Below are 22103 nucleotides of genomic sequence, written 5' to 3'. Positions count from 1 at the left end.
GAAGTAGGTAGATGACAGCATTTCTTAAAGAAACTGGAGGCGTACACAATGAGCTTCAAGCGATGAGAGGAACAGGGAGGGAGGAGACTAAAGAACCTGAAAGGTGCTCTGTGGGGATAGGAGGACTCCCACTCCATCTCCCTTGTCATCACTGGGTCTGGTTGTCAGAAATCAGCAGGAGATGACCAGATATATGTAGCTAAACCAAGAAACTGGGACCAGACCATCCATATATAACTTTAAAGTGAGATTTATTTACAGTGAACAATAAACACACACCAAACAGCAGCAAACATAAAAACACGTGAAAATCAAACTGAACGACCAAAATGCAGAAACCTAAACTATTAACAAAATATACAAATACAGTATGTACAGGTGTGAAATATGCAAGGTAGGGGGAATCCTGGGGAAGCATATGGGAAGGAGGAAAAAAAATGAGAAGGAGTAAGATAACCGAACTGGATACAGGGCAGGAGCAAGAGCAGAATCAGGAATCAATGGCAACATAGTCTGGCAGTACAGCAAACAGGATACAAGACAGGAGCAACGAAAACACTGACACAAGGAGCCATAGCCGAAATGGAATTCAAGTACCCTCCCAGCAGGTGTGGCCAGGTGGAGCTGATTGCTAGGAGACACCTGCTGACTGCTGGGAGACACCTGCTAGTGAACACAAAAACTGCAGATTTCCGCCTAGAGCTCCATAGCACCACCAGCAGGTTAACCAGGTCATGACAATGGGGGAGTCCAGAGCAGACCACCATGGGAGAGGGAAGCAGGAGAAGCAGTGTCAGATTCATGAAGCCAGGTTTCAGTGACAGTAAGTAGATGAAAGCAGTTAGTGACCAAGAGGTCATGAACAGAGGTGAGTTTGTTGCAGAGAGAGTGAGCATTCCAGAGGGTACAGGAGAATGGTTTTGGGAAGAAGAGGAATGGAAACTAAATTGTGTGGATTGCGGCTGCTGCCAGAGGGTGCAGGGTGATGGGTGCATTGGTTACAGGTAAATAAAGGAGGTCCAGGGTTTAGGGATATGTCTCCAGAGGTTAAGAGAAGCAGAGTGGTGAGAGAAGTAATATGAGAGTGCGATTTATATGACGGGACATCATGCCTCAGCATCCTGGGGGGTTTATTAGTATGCAGGATTAGAATTAGGAAGAAATGATGAGTGCAGTGATAAGGGGAGGGGTGAAGAAGAGGGGTGAAGGAAACAGAGTTTGAGGAGAGAGGACATAACTATGTAAAGGAAAGGTAGAGAGTGCATGTTACAGAGAGGAAGGTGAGTTGAATGGGGAAATAAAGTCACCTGCAGTCTGATATTTTGCAAAGTAGTTTGCTGTAGTTGTTCACTTCGTGCAATCGCTGAACTTCAAGAGCGGAAGTGCCACTTAATTAACGAACCCCACTTTATTGGTAAAACCCCAACATGTACCACCCTGGCATGTGCCTCCCCCATAAAGGTGGTCTAGATTTATACTGTGGTGGGTGGGTGTGGAAATTGCCAATTAATCAATCGGAAGTTAATATAAGCCACACAGCTAGCAGAGCAAACTTTTCACAACACTTTTTTCACATCACCTTTAGGCAATCCCTGAAAATCTCTTTAGAGAAGCCTACCTTGCTTTTAACTAATACACGTTTGCATCACTTGACCTTCCCTCTTAGATTCTGAGCTCTAATGAGCATGACCCTCTGATTCGTAGTGTTGAATTGTATTGTAACTGTACTGTCTGCCAGTCAGAGCTCTGCCTGTCAGGGCTGCTTTCCAGTATCCTGTACCCTGCACCCAAGCCCCTGTATCCTGTTCCATTCCACTTGTTCCCTTTTACAGTCTTGGTCCTACCCTATTCATGCGAGATCCCTCCATTTTTATACATAGCATGTTATATTGGTGGTCAGTGTAAAAGCCTCTGTTAAACTGATGGTCAGTGTTTAATCCCTGATCACCAAGTTAACGGAGGCTTTTTGCACTGACCATCAAGGTAAAAAAAAGGACCCCTTATCATTGTGGTTAAATGGAGGAGGACTCTCTGTGACCTTCTACCATTGGTGTCAGTGAGAGAAGGGTCCTATATTATTAGTGTTAGTGGGAGAAAGGTTCCCCCATCACTGGTATTCTGTAGTTACCTGACATGCTATATGAGAAAAGGTCACTTTTTTCTTATTCTGTATGATGTGCAAATGTTGCCATGTTGCCAGGGCAGAACTGTAATTTAGTATTGCTGCAGGGATCAGCTGTGGTAAGGATTTGATATATAAGTGCAATTTAGCATGGATTAGTAGTCACTGCTTCTCCAGATTGAACATACAGTCAGTAGTGAGCCTCCATGAGAACAAACTTGATTATTCATCCGTTTGGTACTATGGAGACTACTGTACACACAGTTGCTGGATCCTAATCTTTCTACCAGTGTAAAGGTTTTCTATAATTGTGTTGTAGGCATCTTTAGTCTTAAACAGGCCAACACCGTATAGTAAGATAAAGTGCAGTTACCCCCAGCAACCAATCATGCACAATATTATATAATGGCAAGGAGTAAAAGATGTTGACCCTCCCTTCTTTTAAGAAATGCTAAGGCTATGCATAGACTTATGACCGTGTTCACCAGCTTACTTTACCGTGCATGCAATAATGTACTGCAACAGATGGAAAAGGTGTGAAGGGGGCCAAGGAGTGATCTTATCTCCCAATTGGGCTTTCAGTAAAATCAACTGAACACATGTAACACCCTGCAGTAATACTTGCTAGAGGATGTTAAATGGACACAAGATTGCAGTGTTCTGTAGCTCAATTACACAGACTCTGTTGGAAAAAAGCTTTGTTGTACTTGAAGGCTGATAGCAGGACTTCACTGTTTAATAATGAGCTAACACACTTCATTTCCCAGAGGAGCTGGCTGATAGGTGGAGGCAAATAAATACAAAAGCCCAGGAACCCGAGGACAGGAAGTGGAAGAGAAGGCTGTGCGGGATGCTGGAGATCCAGGCTGGGCCAGGCCGCAGAGAGTGAGGAGGGATTGCTGAATGCTGACACCTCTGACAAGCTGGACTGACAATCCTGCGAGCAGATGGACCGGAGTGCTGTCATTTGGGGTGATCTTTGACGCAGAACTCAAGAGAACACGGGGTCCCCCATCTGCAGAGAGACTATCTACTACCTGACCGAAGCCACGGATCAAATGAGAGAGAGCTCAATACCTGAATCATCTAAGTTGCAAGTGACATTGCTAAATTCAGTTACTTTCTTCTCAGTTTAGCAACCTTTGTTTCACAAGTTATTGTGCTAAGGCCTAGAGTGACATGCCAATTCTGCCTTGTGGCCTACCAATTATTACACCCTCAACACATTGATTCACAGGAGTCTGCCGCAATATATGCACCCGGCAGGTCAAGTTACATTAGTGCTTCAGTTCCAGTCTGTGCTACTCGCCAAGAAACATCTTTATCACTTTAGTTTGCCACTTCCTCAAAGAGGAATTAACCCCTGCAGGAGTTTGCTTCTGCCCTTTCCTAAATGTCAGCCTAATCTTAGATTTCACTCTGTGTGTGCTAAAGATATACCCTTCAAATTCAACATCACTTAAAGGAGGAGTTCCCCTTTCTTTGTGTTCACCCTCTCTTAAGGAAATCTTACCTTTACATCAAGAAATATTTAAATCCCCACGTGCACCAACTAGGGCCCCATCGCAGAAGATTGGACACTTCAGTTTAAAAGGGACATTGGCATACAGGTGAAATTTGAAAAATTAGAATATCGTGCAAAAGTTCATTTATTTCAGTAATGCAACTTAAAAGGTGAAATTAATATATGAGATAGACTCATTACATGCAAAGCAAGATAGTTCAAGCCGTGATTTGTCATAATTGTGATGATTATGGCTTACAGCTCATGAAAACCCCAAATCCACAATCTCAGAAAATTTGAATATTGTGAAAAGGTGCAATATTCTCGGCTCAAAGTGTCCCACTCTAATCGGCTAATTAAGCCATAACACCTGCAAAGGGTTCCTGAGCCTTGAAATGGTCCCTCAGTCTGGTTCAGTAGGAATTACAATCATGGGAAAGACTGCTGACCTGGCAGTTGTGCAGAAAACCATCACTGGCACCCTCCATAAGGAGGGAAAGCCTCAAAAGGTAATTGCAAAAGAAGTTGGATGTTCCCAAAGTGCTGTATCAAAGTTAGAAAGTTATGTTGAAGGGAAAAGTGTGGAAGAAAAATGTGCACAGGCAGCAGGGATGACCGCATCCTGTAGAGGATTGTCAGGAAAAGGCCATTCAAAAGTGTTGGGGACTTTCACAAGGAGTGGACTGAGGCTGGAATCAGTGCATCAAGAGCCACCACACACAGACGGATCGTGGACATGGGCTTCAATGTCGTATTCCTCTTGTCAAGCCGCTCCTGAACAACAAACAATGTTAGAAGCGTCTTACCTGGGCTAAAGAAAAACAGACCTGGTCTGTTGCTCAGTGGTCCAAAGTCCTCTTTTCTGATGAGAGTAACTTTTGCATCTCATTTGGAAACCAAGGACCCAGAGTATGGAGGAAGAATCGAGAGGCACACACTGCAAGATGCTTGAAGTCCAGTGTGAAGTTTCCACAGTCTGTGTTGATTTGGGGAGTCATGTCATCTGCTGGTGTTGGTCAACTGTGCTTCATTAAGTCCAGGGTCAAGGCAGCCGTGTACCAGGAGATTTTGGAGCGCTTCATGCTTCCTTCCACAGACGAGCTTTATGGGGATGCTGACTTCATTTTCTAGCAGGACTTGGCACCTGCCCACATTGCCAAAAGCACCAAAACCTGGTTCAATGACCGTGGGATTACTGTGCTTGATTGGCCAGCAAACTCGCCTGACCTGAACCCTATAGAGAATCTATGGGGCATTGCCAAGAGACAGATGAGAGACATGAGACCGAACAATGCAGAAGAGCCGCTATTGAAGCATCCTGGTCTTCCATAACACCTCAGCAGTGCCACAGGCTGATAGCTTCCATGCCATGCCGCATTGAGGCAGTAATTGCTGCAAAAGGGGCCCAAACCAAGTACTGAGTACATATGCATGCTTATACTTTTCAGAGGTCCGATATTGTTCTATGTACAATCCTTGTTTTATTGATTGCATGTAATATTCTAATTTTCTGAGATGGTGGATTTGGGGGTTTCATGAGCTGTAAGCCATAATCATCACAATTATGACAAATCACGGCTTGAACTATCTTGCTTTGCATGTAATGAGTCTATCTCATATAATAGTTTCACCTTTTAAATTGCATTACTGAAATAAATGAACTTTTGCACGATATTCTAATTTTTTGAGTTTCACCTGTATCTAATTAAAGAGCTCTTTTCCTTTCCCAGAGATAAACCCAGCACACCAGTAACTGAGAGCCCAATCGTGAGTTAGTCAATTTTTTGGTTTACCTTCAGCTCGCTTTGGAAGAAACATCTCAGAATTGGATTACCGTTTAAATTCTGAATTGCAGGAAGAATTGATTGAAGATGTGCTGTGTTGCAACCCTTACTTGAGTCACCTAAGAGTGTTAGCTGTTATTCTATGCTCATACTTTCTTGTCATTGTACTGTGTTTGCATTTTGACCTCAATATAGCCAAAATATCAGTTCACTCTAAACTGTGCTTGAGTCTATGGTTGTGGCCAGGGGGTTCTCCTGGTTAAAGGTCTAAGGTAGTGTCAGCAAGGGTTGGACTTCCAAGGCAGGCTCAGGAAACTTAACGAACCTGAGAAAAATACTCAGCAGCCCTCAAGGGGGTAGTGCTACACACATTCAAGGTGCATCAAAAGCATCAAAACAAAATGTGTGCAAAGTTTAAAAGATTGTTTTCTTTAGAAAGCAGCCAAACAAAGTAAAAAAGCATGTCACCTACCAGCATACTACATAGTACATACTGTACTTGCTCTTTGTGTTGAAGCAGTGGTCCCTTTGCAGGGGTCTGACACAATACCACCATGTCACACCTATATCTCTGCAATTAGCAAAGCTCATACTTGCAGCTGATTGGAGAGCTCTAGTCCTGACTCAGTTGGGGGTTTCTATTACCTGTGTAGAGAAATCACTACTTCAACACAGTGAACAGGGGTCCTTCACTGCAGCATGCTGGCAGAGGACAGGCTTTCCTTCTCAGAATATGGCTGTTTTCTAAAGCAACTAAACATTATATTTTTTATATACCTTTTTGAATGCATGTGGAATATAGTTAGTCAATTTGAACTAAAAGTTCAGTAGAGCTTTAAAGTACACTTGTTAGGAGAGAAGGAGGAGGCCTGCCATTGTTAACGTTCTTTCAAATGCTAGTCGATTGGTTATCTTTGGCTTTAGTGCTATCTGCAGCATTGCCCCAGAAAAAGCCCAGAAAAAGCATGCTACAAATGAAAGTCACAAATATCATTATTTTAAACTCTATAATTCTGTTGGGTCAGTGAATCAGAAAGTACTGAAGCCAAAGCATCATAACACAGCAGTCATCTAGCATTTTCAGAAGGGGAGGTCAACAATTACCACCTACATACAGTATTATGTCAGACTGAGTTCTCTAATCCAAGATAAGTACACAGATGCATACACTTACAAGCAGACCTCTTGGCCTCCTAATCTCTGTATTAGATGTGTTTTTATGGGAGGAACCCTTTTCTAATAGGCTTCTTAAAACCAGACTATAGCTGTAGTAAGATATATACCCAGAACATAGATACTTCTATTACTTAAGATCCATTTGAGACAGAGAGCACCTAACGACTCTGAGAGGCTAAGGGTAAGTATGGGATATTCTCAGGTTATATTTGCATACAGACTGTTTTAAAAGTTTATAACATGACAACTGGAAAAACAACATAATGATCTTTTTTCTTCCTATCACAGTTGATAGTTATTGCAAGCACCAAAGATTACTGCATTTCTTATCAGTTCTTAGAGACTGGTCTTAGTTGTGGGGTCTATGTTGTTTTTCAGTATGTGTCCAAATACAAAATGTGTATTGGGCAATGGGGCTGATTTATTAAAACTTCAAAATCTGGTACAGCTGTGTATGGTATCCAATTAGCTTCTAACTTCAGCATGTTCAATTAAGCTTTGACAAAAAAAAACTGGAAGCTGATTGGTTTCTATGTAGAGCTGCACCAGATTTTGCACTCTCTAGTTTTAGTAAATCAACCCCCATGTTTAACTTGCCCACATGCAGTTTTTTAAAGAAAATTTTTGTGAGCTTGTTACAAACATTCTGGAGATCCTGCCATTAAGAACACTTCTTGTTGCATGCTGACAATGCTAAGTCATTAGCAACGGTGCTGTCAGCTCACCATGGGAGCTCCTTCAGTTTGTTGTTTGGCCGGCCAACAGCCATCCGAAGCAGTGAACATGGCAGGCTGACAACACTGCTGCTAATTTGAAGACAGTGGCTTAAAGCGTAATTTCATCTTTCCAGAAAAAAGGAAAAGGTTGTACTTACCTACATCATAGCCAAAAATATTGGCACCCCTGCACTTCTGTCAGATAATGCACCATTTCTCTCAGAAAATTGTTGCAATTGCAAATGTTTAGGCATTCTTAGGTGTCAATATTTTGGCCATGACTATATGTGGGTGATGAGGGTGATTTGAAAACCCCATTTTTTCCCCGTCCCCACTTTTCTTCCCTATCATTTTGTAGGGCTTTCAGAATGGATCAGAGAATGTTGATATGTCAAAGCAGTTACATACCAATGCTGACCCATCAGAATCGCTCTGACCCACACCAGAAGTTCTACAGAAAGAAGGGAAATAACAGCGGGATTTCAGATCCCTGGACCACTACACTGGCTTTGTGGGCACTAATGCCTCATCACCCAGGAGATAAGTACAGTGGGGACTGGGGGGTGGTGGTAGGGGAGGGGGTAGAGTGTTAGTTCACCTTTTATTTTTTTCTGAAAAGGTGAACTAACCATTTAATGTGGTCAACTTGCAATAATAAGTGCTGTTACTAGCAAGATCTCCAGGTAAGAAACATGGCAAAAGGGTCATAGAAAAAAATGCTATGGATAACTGAATACAGTAAGGCACAGTGCCAAACATACTGAAAACAGATTTAGATTAATATACAATTTCATTTTAAATAATTAAAAACATGCAAAAAAATTGTATGTTATCAATGTGTTCTTACTAAGAACTGGTGTTTCTTTGCTTCATTCACCTAATAACATCAGCATCCCATAAAGCTGTGGTGACTCTGGGGAAATATTTCCAGGTCTTACTAAGAGTGCATTGATACTTAAAGGCCAAATTTTGTAACTGCCCCCAAATTTGCATAACATGTAAGCTTGTTTATTGAGACACTAAAGTGTAATGTTACACTTTAATTGATGCATTACATAAAGTGTGACTTCATTGGCACTGTTCTATGGCTTGTGATCCTCAAATTTGCTTCTACTTGACTTCCCCTTCAAGACCAGGACATAAATCCCTACCATGTCGCTATGAAATGGGGTATCTCAAAGGTCAACAGCTGGGTCAGATGTGAAGTCAGACTCCTTTGGATTATATTGTTTTCTCTTAAACTACAGGTGCCCTTTACAATGTAAAAGTTGGTGGTACTACCACCCATTTTATAGGTTTTGGAATTTCCTAACTGATTGATGAAAGATTCAGTTAATTGGGAACAAGCTTTTGAGACTTCGCCAGCACCTACAGGAGCAGGCTGGAAGCCAGGATGAAAGAAAAAAATTTTTTGCTTTTTTTGGCTGATGAATATTTTTTGTATGTTTCCACCTAACAATGCTAGATTGGAGGCTGAAGGCTACAAAATAGTTGTTAGTTATAATTGGATGGAAGATTCACTGTAAACAATATACTGTAGTTAAAGGCACTCTGACAAAATAAACAAATCCTAATGGAAGGCACCCTGCAATAGAATAGATATTATACTCACCTTTCTGTTGGCGCATGTCTAAAGTCCGGGACACACGATCAGAAAACCGGACAAAAAGAAATGCTTTCACAACGATCATTCGATAATCTGATTGTTAGTACACAGCTTAAGTAAATATTAAGTAAATACAAATGTTCGCATATAACATCCAAAAAAGAACTGCAGATGTCCACGGCTATACTTGCATACTTAAGTGCAGAACATTGTAACAAAATGCAAAAAAACATACTTTTAATTATTATAAATAGCTAGTGCAAGAACCGAAGAACCAGGCTATTGGGAGAAATAAAAACAAGAAACCCAACATGTACCCCTCAAAGAAATAAAAATAAAAAAATAAGTAAAATAAATTAAATTAAAGGTGTGTATAATTTAATTCTGAGGCCCAATGAGAACTTAGGGGTTGAAAAGCTGGTTAATGCCACGTTGCAGGGGCATGGTGGTGTGATGGCTGGAGCTGTGCAAGCTGCGTTGGCTATGAAGGAACAGGCTGGTCTTGCTCTGTCACAGTTGTTTTCCTGGTAAGTTCTCCCTGATCCCTTTTTTAAGGACCTCCAAGATAAGCTCTCTGCCAACTCCTTCTGGTCATGAGTCATTTGTCTGTGTTTGCTGGTAGTCATGACTCCTAAACCATCTGAATCATCTGCCTTCCTCTGCAGTGCAGCTGTAGCCTTGGTCAGAAATGAAAAAGTAGCTTCATCAATGTTTTTCCTTTTGAGAATTGGAGTACATGGACTGGAGATCACAATCTCCTCACCAGGGGCGGACTGACAACTCATGGGGCCCCCAAGCAATAGGGGATCATGGGGCCCCTGTGTCCTTGCCCAAACTCAAAAAAGCCTATGAAAAAGGTACCAGGGGCATCTCATGGGGCCCCCTACTGACCCCGGGCCCTTGGGCAGTGCCCGCGTTTCCAAATGGTCAGTCCGCCCCTGGCTGTAATATTGGCCCATGCATGTCTATCCAGGTAATTGTGTAATATACAGCAACACAGAACCAGAGAGAATATTTTCTGAACGCATCATCTGCCACGAAGACAAAGTTCATGCCTTCCAAAGTTTCATTGCAGGTTGGCAAATTCAAGGAATCATTCTGAAAGCGCTGGTAAAACTTTCTCTGTCACGGTAGCATCAGAGTTGCAACCATTCTTGCCATTGTCCAGAACCATACATTTATAATTGGCATTCACAATTGCTAGCATTATTATACTGAGAAATCCTTTGTAGTTATAGAAGTATGATTCTGACTTTGGGGGTTGTGCTATCCTCACGTGCTTCCCATTGATTGGTCCACCACAGTTTAGAAAGTTCCACAGTTCATTTAAGTTTTTGGCCACCTCCATTCAATCCGCTGGATTTGTTGGAAACGAAAAAGAAAATGAAAGCGATATATCATCACTACTTATGCCACTCTCTGCAAATAATATACAGAAAATAAGCTCCCCCTTTACACCACTTCAGCATCAAGCCATTTCTGGCACTTTTTTCACATGCATTTTTTGCAAATATTACAGTTTTGTTAAATTTAACTTACAAAACAAATGCAATACATAACCCAAATATCTCCACTTTAAAGGATGATATTTCAACAGTATCAGACCACATGGCCCCTTGGGAGGGGGTGGCGTCAAAGAAGACAAAAAGAAGAAAAGGGACCATGCTAAAATCAGCGCTGGGGGGTGGCGGTAAATAAGGCAAAGAAGAAAAGTGACTATGCTGAGATGGGGGGCGGAGGATGGCGGCAAATAAGACAAAGAAGGAAAGTGACCATGATGAGATGGGGAGTGGAGGATGGCGGCAAAGAAGACAAAGAAGAAAAGTAATCCACTGAGATGGTCATGGGGGGATGGCAGCAAAGAAGACGAAGAAGAAAAGTGGCCATGCTGAGTTGGCAGCTCACACCATTAGTAGCACATTAGTGACAATGTTATGCAAAAATGACTAAGGGATTGTAACTTTACACAAAACTGACTAAAAAAATTACCAGTAAACATTTAATGCAAAATGAACTGTACCTTGATATATTCATCCTTTAGTGTCAGGATGAGACACTTGAAATTGTCCGGGATGATGTTCCCGAGTGCTTGTGGGGAAATTCTTTGCTCCAGAATAATAGCTTCACACATTACAGTCCTTTTTCTGTATACAGTATGTGGTGCAACTGCACTTAGCAATTGATGGAAGCACTCATCACTCATTCTTAAAAAACTGAGAAAATCATCCGGGTTGTGTTCCTGGAAATCTTGACGAAGAGACATGTGGGAGAACTTTTGACGGTAGAGGAGCCATTGTTTTGACCAGGTTCTTCGCTGGGACTTCTTTTTCTGTTTAAGGACATTTTGAATGGCCAATATTCCAAGCACAGATACTGGAATGCTGGCAGCTAACATTTCTGGTAAAGGGAGAGTTGCAGAACGAGTGTGCACTCCTAAAGGAGCGCGTGATGATATGAAAACTCTTTGGAACTATGTTTGTGCACGCAGCAGGCGTGGCTGGAGAGGCCACACGCATATTATATCAATTCTGATATTCATGCTCCAATATAGTACGCCGGAGGGCAAGTTGATTGGTGGTGTACGAAACTTTTGTTATAGCGAGTAACTGATTCTGCTTCAAAGGCAACTAGCAAGCCAAAAAATTTGGACGATCTTTCGTCTGATTTTCTGATCATGCGTACAAGGCTTAACTCTGCTCCTTCCAGTACTGCAGCCTCTATCAGCCTTTATAGCGTTAGACAATTCTGATAGTGTCGGATTCCTGTAGGTGTACACTGTAGATACTGACAGAGGTAACAGGGCTGGAACACAGGGGAGGAAGGAGACACAGGCTAGTTGGGTATACATGTTTTTCTATCACAGGGCACCTTCTGATAGGATTTTCTTTTACAGTAACCAGAAACCGGCGCTCAAATCTCTCTTGCTGCACTCAAAATGGAATTGTGCACTTGCTGAGATGCCGCCCTTGATAGATTGGGGAATCTGGATACTAGCAGAAAAAAACAAAACAGGTTGCACTCTCCTCGTGCATTAACGCAATAACAAAAAATTTATTAAAAGGATCCAAAAACATACTCACAAGCCATAAAGGTCATAAAAACGGAGACAAGAAGATCTATTGCTTTGAGGAAGGGAGTTCGATTCCTGAAACGCGTTAGCACTTTACCCGAGGACGCATGCTGTCAACGATTGGCACCTTTGACTTCTTGTCTCTGTTTTTATGATCTTTATGGCTTGTGAGTATGTTTTTGCATCTTTTTAATACATTTTTGGTTATTGCGTTAATGCACGAGGAGAGTGCGCCCTGTTTTGTTTTTTTCTGCTAGGATTTTCTTTTACCCTGACAGGTCTGTTTTAATAAATTAGTCTTCTAGCAAACTGGACTGGTGATTTTGCACACTCATTTCAAACTATGCCTATATTCTACATAATCAAAGCAGAGTTAGAGGCCAATGAAGCACTCTGATTGGATACTGAGTTGGCAGGAGAGGTATATAGGTTAGGCCTAGCTTACACTTGTGACGGAGATGGTAAAAACAGGCAATTAAGCTATATTCACCCCCCCCCCCCAAACCACATCCACACTGCCTAAGCTGGAAAGACAGCCTAGGGGGGATACACATTCCATGCCCATGCTAAACGCAACATTTTCAAGTGAATGCATGTGGCGGTGTGGGCTTTTAGGGGTTAAAACAGGCAGTGAGGAAGTGATTTACTGCCTTCTCACTTCCTACCACAATCCACCACAGATTGCTTTTCAGAGGGCAATGACAGTAAAAAGAAGCCCTTAAAGTTGAGGCTCCTTTGTTAACTCGAGAGTCTTCTACAGCAGCCTCTGTGATGGCAGCTTGCCTCAGTCACTCTCCTCCTGTGCCGAAACAGGCACGCTTTTCCTAGTAATTAACATGATAACATTAAATTGTAATAGATAGGTTTAACCTCCAGTGCAATTTAAAGCTCAGCAATATACTTTTTTTGCAGCAATGTCCCTGGAAAGTACTGATAAATGTCAGCAGTTGTAATTATACATCCCTTTAATTTGTGATATTATGTGAAGTCCAAATTATTACTGAATCGTGCATATAAAATATGCAGTAATAATTATGCTTGGAAACAGAATAAACACTATTGTAAAGCACAATCAGCAAGAGAAAAGAATAACCATCTTATGTGAGCATCCTTATCCAGGAAATAATTACAGCTATTATGTGCTTCCAGCAAACTCCTGTAACGTATGAAGCAGATATGCTAATTTATTAATTTAAATTCCACTGCCAATGGGGTACACTTGAAATAGTTGTGCTGCAATAAAAGCAAATTAGGAATGATAATTAGCTCTATGCACTGCAGTGTACAACAAATACAAGCTTGGTGATCTCAGCATCTTCAGGGTCCTGAGTTTATAAATGTCAGTCACATTGCTAAATTGTTCTAAGGAATGTAGGCCAATTTTGGCTACTAATCTGGTTAATCTCAGTACTTTGATTGTTTAGCTATCATTGAGTAGTATAAGGGCATCCACAGATATGAGATAGCCTTCTGCCAAACTATGACTGCTTAGAGCAGTGGTTCTCAACCTGTGGGTCGCGACCCCTTTGGGGGTCGAACGACCCTTTCACAGGGGTCCCCTAAGACCATCAGAAAACACATATTTCCAATGTGTAAAGAGCAGCAACTGTGTAGAAAGCAGCTGCTGTGTTGAAAGAAGCTACTCTGTTAAAAGCAGCTACTGTGTTGAAAGCAGCAGTATTGGAGGTAAAACGACATTCATGAATTATAATTACTGGGTAAATAATTTTATGGTTGGGGGTCACCACAACATGAGGAATTGTATTAAAGGGTCACGGCATTAGGAAGGTTGAGAACCACTGGCTTAGAGCTATTGTGGAAATATGCATGCTTTTATCAACTGAACATGCATCTTTGTGCACTAAGCAGATATTCCCAGTGCTGGTGCTCCCCTGATGACCAATTCTCCCCAGATCTGATCTTCCAGAAAATGGGTCTAGAAGAGTGTCAGGCTGCCATTAGAAAATAAACTTCCCAGCTTTTCTCGGAAAAAAAGAATATATGAAGTGATTGTAACAAACTGATTGAACTATTTATAAGAATCAGGTCTATTTTAAATGTTTATCTCTTTTTAATGTTCATAAAAAAAGAATACTTTCCTTTTATCCTCTTCTTGCACACAATCTGTATATCACCTCTCCAAGGGCATTATGCCTGGGATTCATAAACAAATATCCTCCTTTTGGCAGCCAACAGTTGACACTTTGGGGTTGATTTACTAAAGGCAAATATTCTGTACACTTTGCAAGGGAAGTTGCATTTTGCAAGAGAATATTCTTCAGAGTTTACTGCATGTGGTGCACATATTACCCAGTCCCATGAAAGAAAGATAGGTGCTGCACAAACCTATATCACTGTTAGAATAATTAAAGTCATGTTTTATATTACTTTTTTAAGCTTTTATATTTTTGTCTATATTTTTGTTATTGTATTTAATATTGAGACGTGTATATTGGCCATTGGGGGCGCTCTTATCATCTTAGTCTAAGAAATCAGACACATAGGGCATGCATTGTTTTCAGGGAGTTGGCAGACTCTTAGACTTGGATTGTTAAAAGAAAGAGCAAAGCATAACCAATGCGCAGCATTGCAAAGCAGGAAGCAGAGCCTGCATATGTATTGAACAAAGATGGCTGCTTCCATGTTCATATATAATTACAAACTATACACAAAAAAAAGTTTTAAAAAACTGAATGAACTATTTATACCAATCAGATCTCTTTTTAATGTTTATATAAAAAAAAGTATACTTTCCTTTGATTCCCGTATTGCACACAATCTGTATATCACCTTTCCAAGGGCATTGTGCCTGGGATTCATAAATAAATGTCCTCCTTTTGGCAGCCAACAGTTGACACTTTGGGGTTGATTTATTAAAGGCAAATAGGCTCTACACTTTGCAAGAGAATTTTCTTCAGCCTTTACTGCATGTGGTGTAAATAACACCCAATCTTGTGCAAGGAACGTTTAAAAATAAATAAATAAATAACAGCATTTTTGCTTGCACATGATTGGATGATACCAACGTGATAAAATAATATTGTTTAGCAAGGAACACTGATTCCACATTAATAATTGTGCTATTAAAATGAATGTGTGTTGTCAATTGCCTCTACAATTGCTCATGTTTTCTGCCATTTTGCTGCAGCTCAGAGTCCCTGAACAGCAGTAAATCTTTAGGCTGTCAGCACATCAGCCTCTGGTGGCTCAGATTTTTGGCACAGTGTTGAGAATAGAGAATAACTATGGCTGTGCAGAGCAGGATGAGACTGTTTATTACTGGATTTTGTACAGTATAGGCACCAATTTTTAATGTTTTACATAACTATACACGCAAAAGGGACCTGCATGAAGTAATTTATCAGGACTTAATATTCTGACTAAAGTTTCACTTTAAGTAACTCACCCACACTGTGTGGCTATGGCTCTCAATCTCAGCTGTCACTGACAGCTTCAATACACACCGGTAAGAGCAGTTCCCATTCATATGATCACTATTTCAACTATGACCACATGCAGGCTGGAGACTCCATTGACAAAAAAGCCTTTATTCTTCAGATGTCACAGCAGCAGAATAATGACAGTGTTTAGGTCTTAAATACAGTAAGGGGAGAGTGCAAAATGTGGTGCAGCTGTGCATAGAAACCAATCAGCTTCTAATGTCAGCTTGTTCAATTAAAGTGTTACTAAACCCACAACAGTAAAATCAGTTTGTATATGCAGTAAAGCATGCTTGTTATACTCACTGTGGAACCTAAGGGGTTAATCCTCTGCATTGTGTAAAAAGGCTGTTTGATCCTGTCTTCTCTGATCATCCCCTTCTTTTACTGTCCCCAATCCATATGCTGATAGTACAGAGCTCAAGGAGTCACTCTACACGTGCTCAGTTTAGCGTGTATTGCTAGAGAGTTTTTTTTTTTTGGTAGGGTGCATGTGATCAGCACAGGGCCAATCAGCACTATCCAAACAGAGGGTCAGGAGTCATGCAGCCTCATGAGGCAGTCACAGGAGAATGAAACTCTTCCTAAAAGGTTAACCAGTGATCAGCCGGACACTGATAGAAGTCACAAGTCTGCTGTATACCGCTGATGAGAAAAGGTATTTAGCAGTTTATATTTACTAAAATAATTGCATTTCCATATTCTGTGTACAGTAGGAGACCAGATATAGTGAATGCAGGGTCCTGGGTTTAGTAATACTTTAAGCCTTGACAAAAAAACTTGGAAGCTGATCGTTGTCTATGCAGAGTTGCACCAGCCTTTGCTTTGTCCAGTGTTAGTAAATCAACTCCTTAGTGTCAGATACAATTACAGTATTAAAAATAATAGCAAATTCATTATTATTTAAAAAAGGAAGGTTTTTATTAAAATAGTGTATAAAATATGTATTGTTCCAAAAATATATATAAAAATGACTTGAGTATACAAATTAGAACTCGAGTTATTGTCAAGGTAACCAACATGTGCTGATGCTGCTAAATTTGGCCTAGGTATTTGGGCATCAATGAGCTTCGGTCACGAAACGGTTAAAAAAATGCCTAACTGTTTTATGTACACGTCTATTTAGCAGTGAAATATGTTTGTATTTATACTGATTAGGTGATAACATCCTAATTGTGTGTTGTGAAAGCTTTGTGAAACATTTTAATGGCTCTTAATTGATTTTCCTTGCAGTCTTACCTCAGAAAAAAATGAAACCAGGTTTAAATCTGTTAATAAGCATGATAGCAAAAATAATTTTAAACCGCTGCACTGATTTGACCTTGTGAATACAGAAAATAAAAGCTCATTTATTCACAGTTTGTGCTGTCAAACAGCTCTGAATGTGGATAGGTGTCATTATAAAAATAAAACTAAAATATAAACATTAACTAGAAAAAAACCTGCCTTGTGCATTATCATAAGATCCGTTATTGTGCAAGTAAAATACAATGTACTCACAAAGGTACACAGCTGAATGCATACAATCAATCCAGTCCCAATACTTGAGCCTGGGTTCACACTGATGCAATACTGAATTCACAGCTTTTTCTGTGCGAATTCTGCATCGCATCAGAATCGCACCCCATTCATGCGAACCGATGCGGGTGTGCTGAGTCTGCGATGTGCAGAATTGGATCCCATAATTGTAAATACCCACACAAATCGCATGTGATTTGCACAGGATTGCGGTGCGGGTCCTGTGTGAATCACATGCAATGTACTGCACCGCATTAGTGTAAACCTAGCCTGAGCAGTGCCTGTCCACAGGGGCGTAACTTATGCGTTTCGAAGGGCAGTGCTCTCTTCTTCAAAGCATCTGAAGAAGAGGGCTCTGCCCTTGAAACACGTAAGCCCAATCTGAGGTGGGCAGCATGGCATGTGTGGTGTTGAGTTCCCCATTGGTGGTTATCTCTACCCCTGTCTGATGAGATAGAAGTGTGTGTGAGAGCCTGTTCTGGGACCTCACATGTGGAAGGCACTGCTTTGAGGGTCTTTCTCCTCTGTAGTGCTGCCAAGTCGTTCTGTTTTAACATATAAACATATTAACCACTTGCCCTCCAATGGATTTACATCCCTTCTTAAACAAGCCATTTTTTGCATTACGGCACTGCGTTACTTTAACTGACAATTGCGCAGACATGCAACACTGCACCCAAATGAAATTTACGTTTTTTTTCTTTCTACAAATAGAGCTTTCTTTCGGTGGTATTTGGTCACCTATGCAGTATTTGTTTTTTTGCGCTATAAACAAAAAAAAAACAGTTTTGAGAAAAAAAACTATATTTTTGACTGTTTACTATTAACCCCTTGCCTCCTGGGCAGTTATACCCCCTTCCTGCCCAGGCCAATTTTCAGCTTTCAGCGCTGTCGCACTTTGAATGACAATTGCGCGGTCATGCAAAATTGGACCCATATGAAATTTTTATCATTTTTTTTCATACAAACAGAGCTTTCTTTTTGTGATATTTAATTGCCACTGGGTTTTTTATTTTTTTGCACTATACACAAAAAAAGAGAAAAAAAAAGTTTTTCTTTCTTTCTATTAAAACATTTTGCTAACAGGTAATTTTTCTCCTTCACTGATGTGCGTTGATGAGGCAGCACTGATGGGGTGGCACAGATAGGCAGCACTGATGGGGTGGCACAGATAGGCAGCACTGATTGGCACTGATAGGCTGCACTGATGAGGAGGCACAGATAGGCAGCACTGATTGGCACTTATAGGCTGCACTGATGAGGTGGCACTGGTGGGCATTGATGAGGAGGCACTGATGATGCTGCACTGATATGCAGCAATGATGGTCACTGATAGGCGGCACTGATAGGCAGCAATGATGGGTGGCCCTGAGGGGCGACACTGACTGACATCACTGACTGACAGCACTGACTGATGGCACTGACAGGCAGCACTGATGGGTGGCACTGCTGGGTGGCACTGCTAGAGGGTACTGATGGCTGGCACTACTGGGCACTGATGGCTGGCACTGCTGGGCACTGGTGGGAGGCACTGCTGGGTGGCACTTCAGGGCACTGATGATCAGTGCCCTGATGATCAGTGCCGATCTGCTCTGTGACAGCTGCCGGTTATTGGCAGTACTTTCCCCATGCTGTGACAGCGTTAGGAAAGTGCAGCCGTTAACCGGCAACTGTATTTACTCTGCGATCTGCTGTGTCATTGGAAGCAGCTGATCACGTGGTAAAAGGCCGCTATGATTGGCCTTTTACCTCATCACGTGATCAGCTGTGTCCATAGGACACAGCAATCACGGAAATTGGTGAGTGCGTGCCATTGGGGGCTCGTGGGAGGGCGCATTCTGGAAGGATCTCATATGACGCCCTCCCAGAACTGGGTAGCTGCGCTGTAGTCGTCATTCGGCTGTAGCATGGTTACTAAGTAGTTAAACATGTCCAATAAAAAAATTTTAAAAATCAAATTTAGTCATAAATTTAGGCCAAAATGTATTCTGTGACATGTCTTTGCTAAAAAAAAATCCCAATACGTGTAAATTAATTGGTTTAGGTGAAAGTTATAGCGTTTACAAATGGCTGTTTATATTCTGGATTTTTTTTTGCTTACTAGTAATGGCGGCAATCAGCGACTTATAGAGGGACTATGGGACTGCGGCGGCCATTCTGACACTGGGGGGAACTGACTTGGTGTCAATGACATCCCCATTGACACCAATACAGTGATCAATGCTAATAAAAAGCACTGACACTGCACTAATGGCACTGGGCAGGAAGGGGTTAACATGTGGGGCGATCAAAGGGTTAACTGTGTGCTGTTTTACAGTATGTAGTGTGCGTGCTTTCCATTGTAAGCACACTGCTTTGTATGACTCTGCTATGCAGAGCCATACAAAGCAGTGTGCAGGAGCTGACAGGGGAGAGATCTGTATTGCTTACATACAGGTCTCTCCCACGTCGGAGATACTCGGCGATCACCGGGTGCCAACAAGTAATCACTGATTGACGGCCGAGGCCGCAAATGGCGGCGTGGGTAGGGCACATGCGCCCCCTACCCGGAAATGTAAAATCACATATATATGTGATTTTGCGCACCCCTGCTGCCCTGTAGCAGTATTTCTGCTATAGGGTGGAGGGGAAGCGGTTAAATAAAGTTTCAAACTGAATATGAGCTATTTGCTCATTGCAAGCTTCTTATACATGGGAGACTGGGCCCACTCGACATAAATCTTGGCATCCTCCCCACCTCCTGGGCAGCCCGGATGCTGGTTACGGCCTCCTATAGACATGAATACCTGTGCACGACTGTACTCTCAGTATACAGTGGTACTTGCATAGAAATAAGTCTAGATTACAGTTATATGAAAAAATTAAAACTGACTTGTGTCTACAATAGCTCTGTCGTATACCCAGCTGCATGTATAGCTGTGCACAGCCATTCATGTCTATGGGCTGCTGCATGCAACACTTGGGCTTTCCGAACGGGAAAACACTGGGATTTATGTTCAGCGGGCTCAGGTGCCAGTGTTCAAAAGCCCTTAAAGAAAGAATAAACAATAAACAAATAAAACAAAAGTTTAATTTCTCTTTTTGTTTCCCTTTAGAAAATAACAACATGGCTGTCCCATACTGGAATATTCTGTTGGCCTTTTTAAGTCGTGTAATTTTCACAGTACATGGTTTTCTTTTGGTATGGCAAGTGGTATTAGTAAAACAAAACCCTCTCTACTGGATGCTGGTGATTGGTCTTCTATTGCTGTACATGGAAATGGTGCTCACCCTTACTGTAACCAAAAAAGGAGAATGGAAATGGTAATTATAATTTTCAGATCACTGAATGTATCTTTAGTTACCAAATGTGTAAATGACTGAAAATAAAAGAAAAAAAGGCAAAAACAGTACTAGGTCAGTGGCGCTAACAGTCTTTTAAAGGTTAGAGGGCAAGAAAACCAAAACTTCAAGATGGTTTGTTCTGCAAAGTTGTAATTTGTAAATTGCATTCACAAACATGAAAAGGTTTAGACATTATACTGGTATAGTAAATGATAAGCGCTTCCTGTTGGGCTAAAGAAAATCTTTCACATTGCTGATCAGGATTTACTGATACTCATTTTTCACACACTCTGCCAACCACTTGTGTCGGAGCTTACACAGTGCTAATCTCCACCCTCAGGTGATATGTTAGGGCTCTTTCACATGGGCAGCCACAGGGTGGTAAAAACAAGCTGCAGTTTTACCACCCACCTGCCCAGTTCAGTTCTTCCATTGCAGCCGGATATAACTTGACGAGTTTGACCAGTGACACTGTCTGTCAAATGCAGCCCATTAACATCAACTCTTGCCACTGTGGTATAGTATTTAAATACAAAATCCCCCATTGAGAATTTAACCAGATCACCTCCTGAATGCCTATCAGCTGCTGCTCTATTGCCCTCTGATCCTCCACAGAATGCTTTTCAGAGGGTGGTAGACATTAATGCCAATCTGAAAGAGCTCTCACATTCCAGCTTTTGGTTGCCCAGACTAGAACGCCACATCTCAGGAGGAAGAAGAAAATGTTATATGCTTCCCTTTTTTTTTTATCTGACTACCTGTTATAGGGTGGTTATGCTCTTTTTCCATGGTCCCACTCTATGTAGGAATGTAGCCACCCTCTGTTGATCACTCCTGAGATAGGCTTTGGACCAGGGGCAGACTGACCCTTCGAGCACTCGGGCACTGCCCGAGGGCCCAAGGTCAGTAGGGGGCCCCATGAAATGTCCCTGGTACCTTTTATAGGCTTTTTTGGGTGTGCTTTGAGTGCGGGCAAGGACACAGGGGCCCCATGATCCCCTATTGCCCGGGGGCCCCACGAGTTGTCAGTCCGCCCCTGCTTTGGACTATGGGATTTGTAGTGTACATAGAACAGTTCCCATGACTGCAACTAACGTACACTTGTAAGAGGGCTTGCAAGTGACTCACTTCTTCTCTTCCACAACAACATCCCTCCTGCTTGAGGCTTTACCCTTCCACCATTCTGTGTCCCTCTTTGTGCAAAAGGGCTACTCATGACATTACTGGCCATCAGCCCTTTTTTTCCCCAAAGAAGAAATGTCCACACAAAAATAGAACTGCTGCACTTTACTGATGTTACTTTAAAGATGGCATTCACAGTCACACCATATTGACATACTATCCAGGGTCACTTGACAGTACATTGTCAATCACATACAGTATAGTGAAAGGTCAGCAGCAGTCACACGTGAAAGCAACACATAGCACATTTCTATTAAGCCATCTTGCCCTACTCTCTCCTTCCCAGGGTCATTAGTACTCACTCAGAGGTTCTGGTTCACGTTAGCTGTCTTTGTCCACTCACTGTTCCTTACAGGTAGTCCAAATGAGTTAGGACCACTGCAGACTTCTCTAGCTTGAGTACACCTCTCCTAGGTCCTCCAGGGGAATAGCCTCACTCCAGGGAACACTTGGCCTGGCCTAAAAAGCCTTTTGCACCCTGCCCTGGTCTTCACCACCATAAGGGTCAGAAAGTCTTCAGCCAGCTCTTCTGGGTGCAGGAGTACCTCTCCCTGTCCTCCAGCCTTGTCCAGGGTCTCCACTTGCTGACCACATCTGCCTGAAGGATGGGCTCCTGCCCCAGCAGAATTAGGGTTTTTCTTAACCTGCCTTATATGTGGGC

At 41.9% G+C, this 22103-nt stretch overlaps 1 protein-coding gene across 1 annotated transcript in view; it reads left to right on the top strand.

Moving 5' to 3' along the window:
* Positions 1-22103, top strand: part of LOC149447924 (transmembrane protein 26-like) — a 47295-nt gene that overhangs the window by 8026 nt on the left and 17166 nt on the right. Inside the window, exon 3 of the mRNA XM_089651861.1 lies at positions 20032-20239. Coding sequence (XP_089507987.1) covers positions 20043-20239 — 197 coding nt within the window. The 5' untranslated portion in view covers positions 20032-20042. The remainder of the gene's footprint in view (positions 1-20031; positions 20240-22103) is intronic.

This window comes from Staurois parvus, unplaced genomic scaffold (genome assembly GCF_062004578.1).
Source record: "Staurois parvus isolate SC_StPar_1 unplaced genomic scaffold, SC_StPar_1.0 ptg000663l, whole genome shotgun sequence".
In the NCBI taxonomy this organism is placed as follows: Eukaryota; Metazoa; Chordata; class Amphibia; order Anura; family Ranidae; genus Staurois; species Staurois parvus.
Note: the sequence above shows the minus strand (reverse complement) of the source record. Positions and strands in the feature narration are given on the sequence as shown.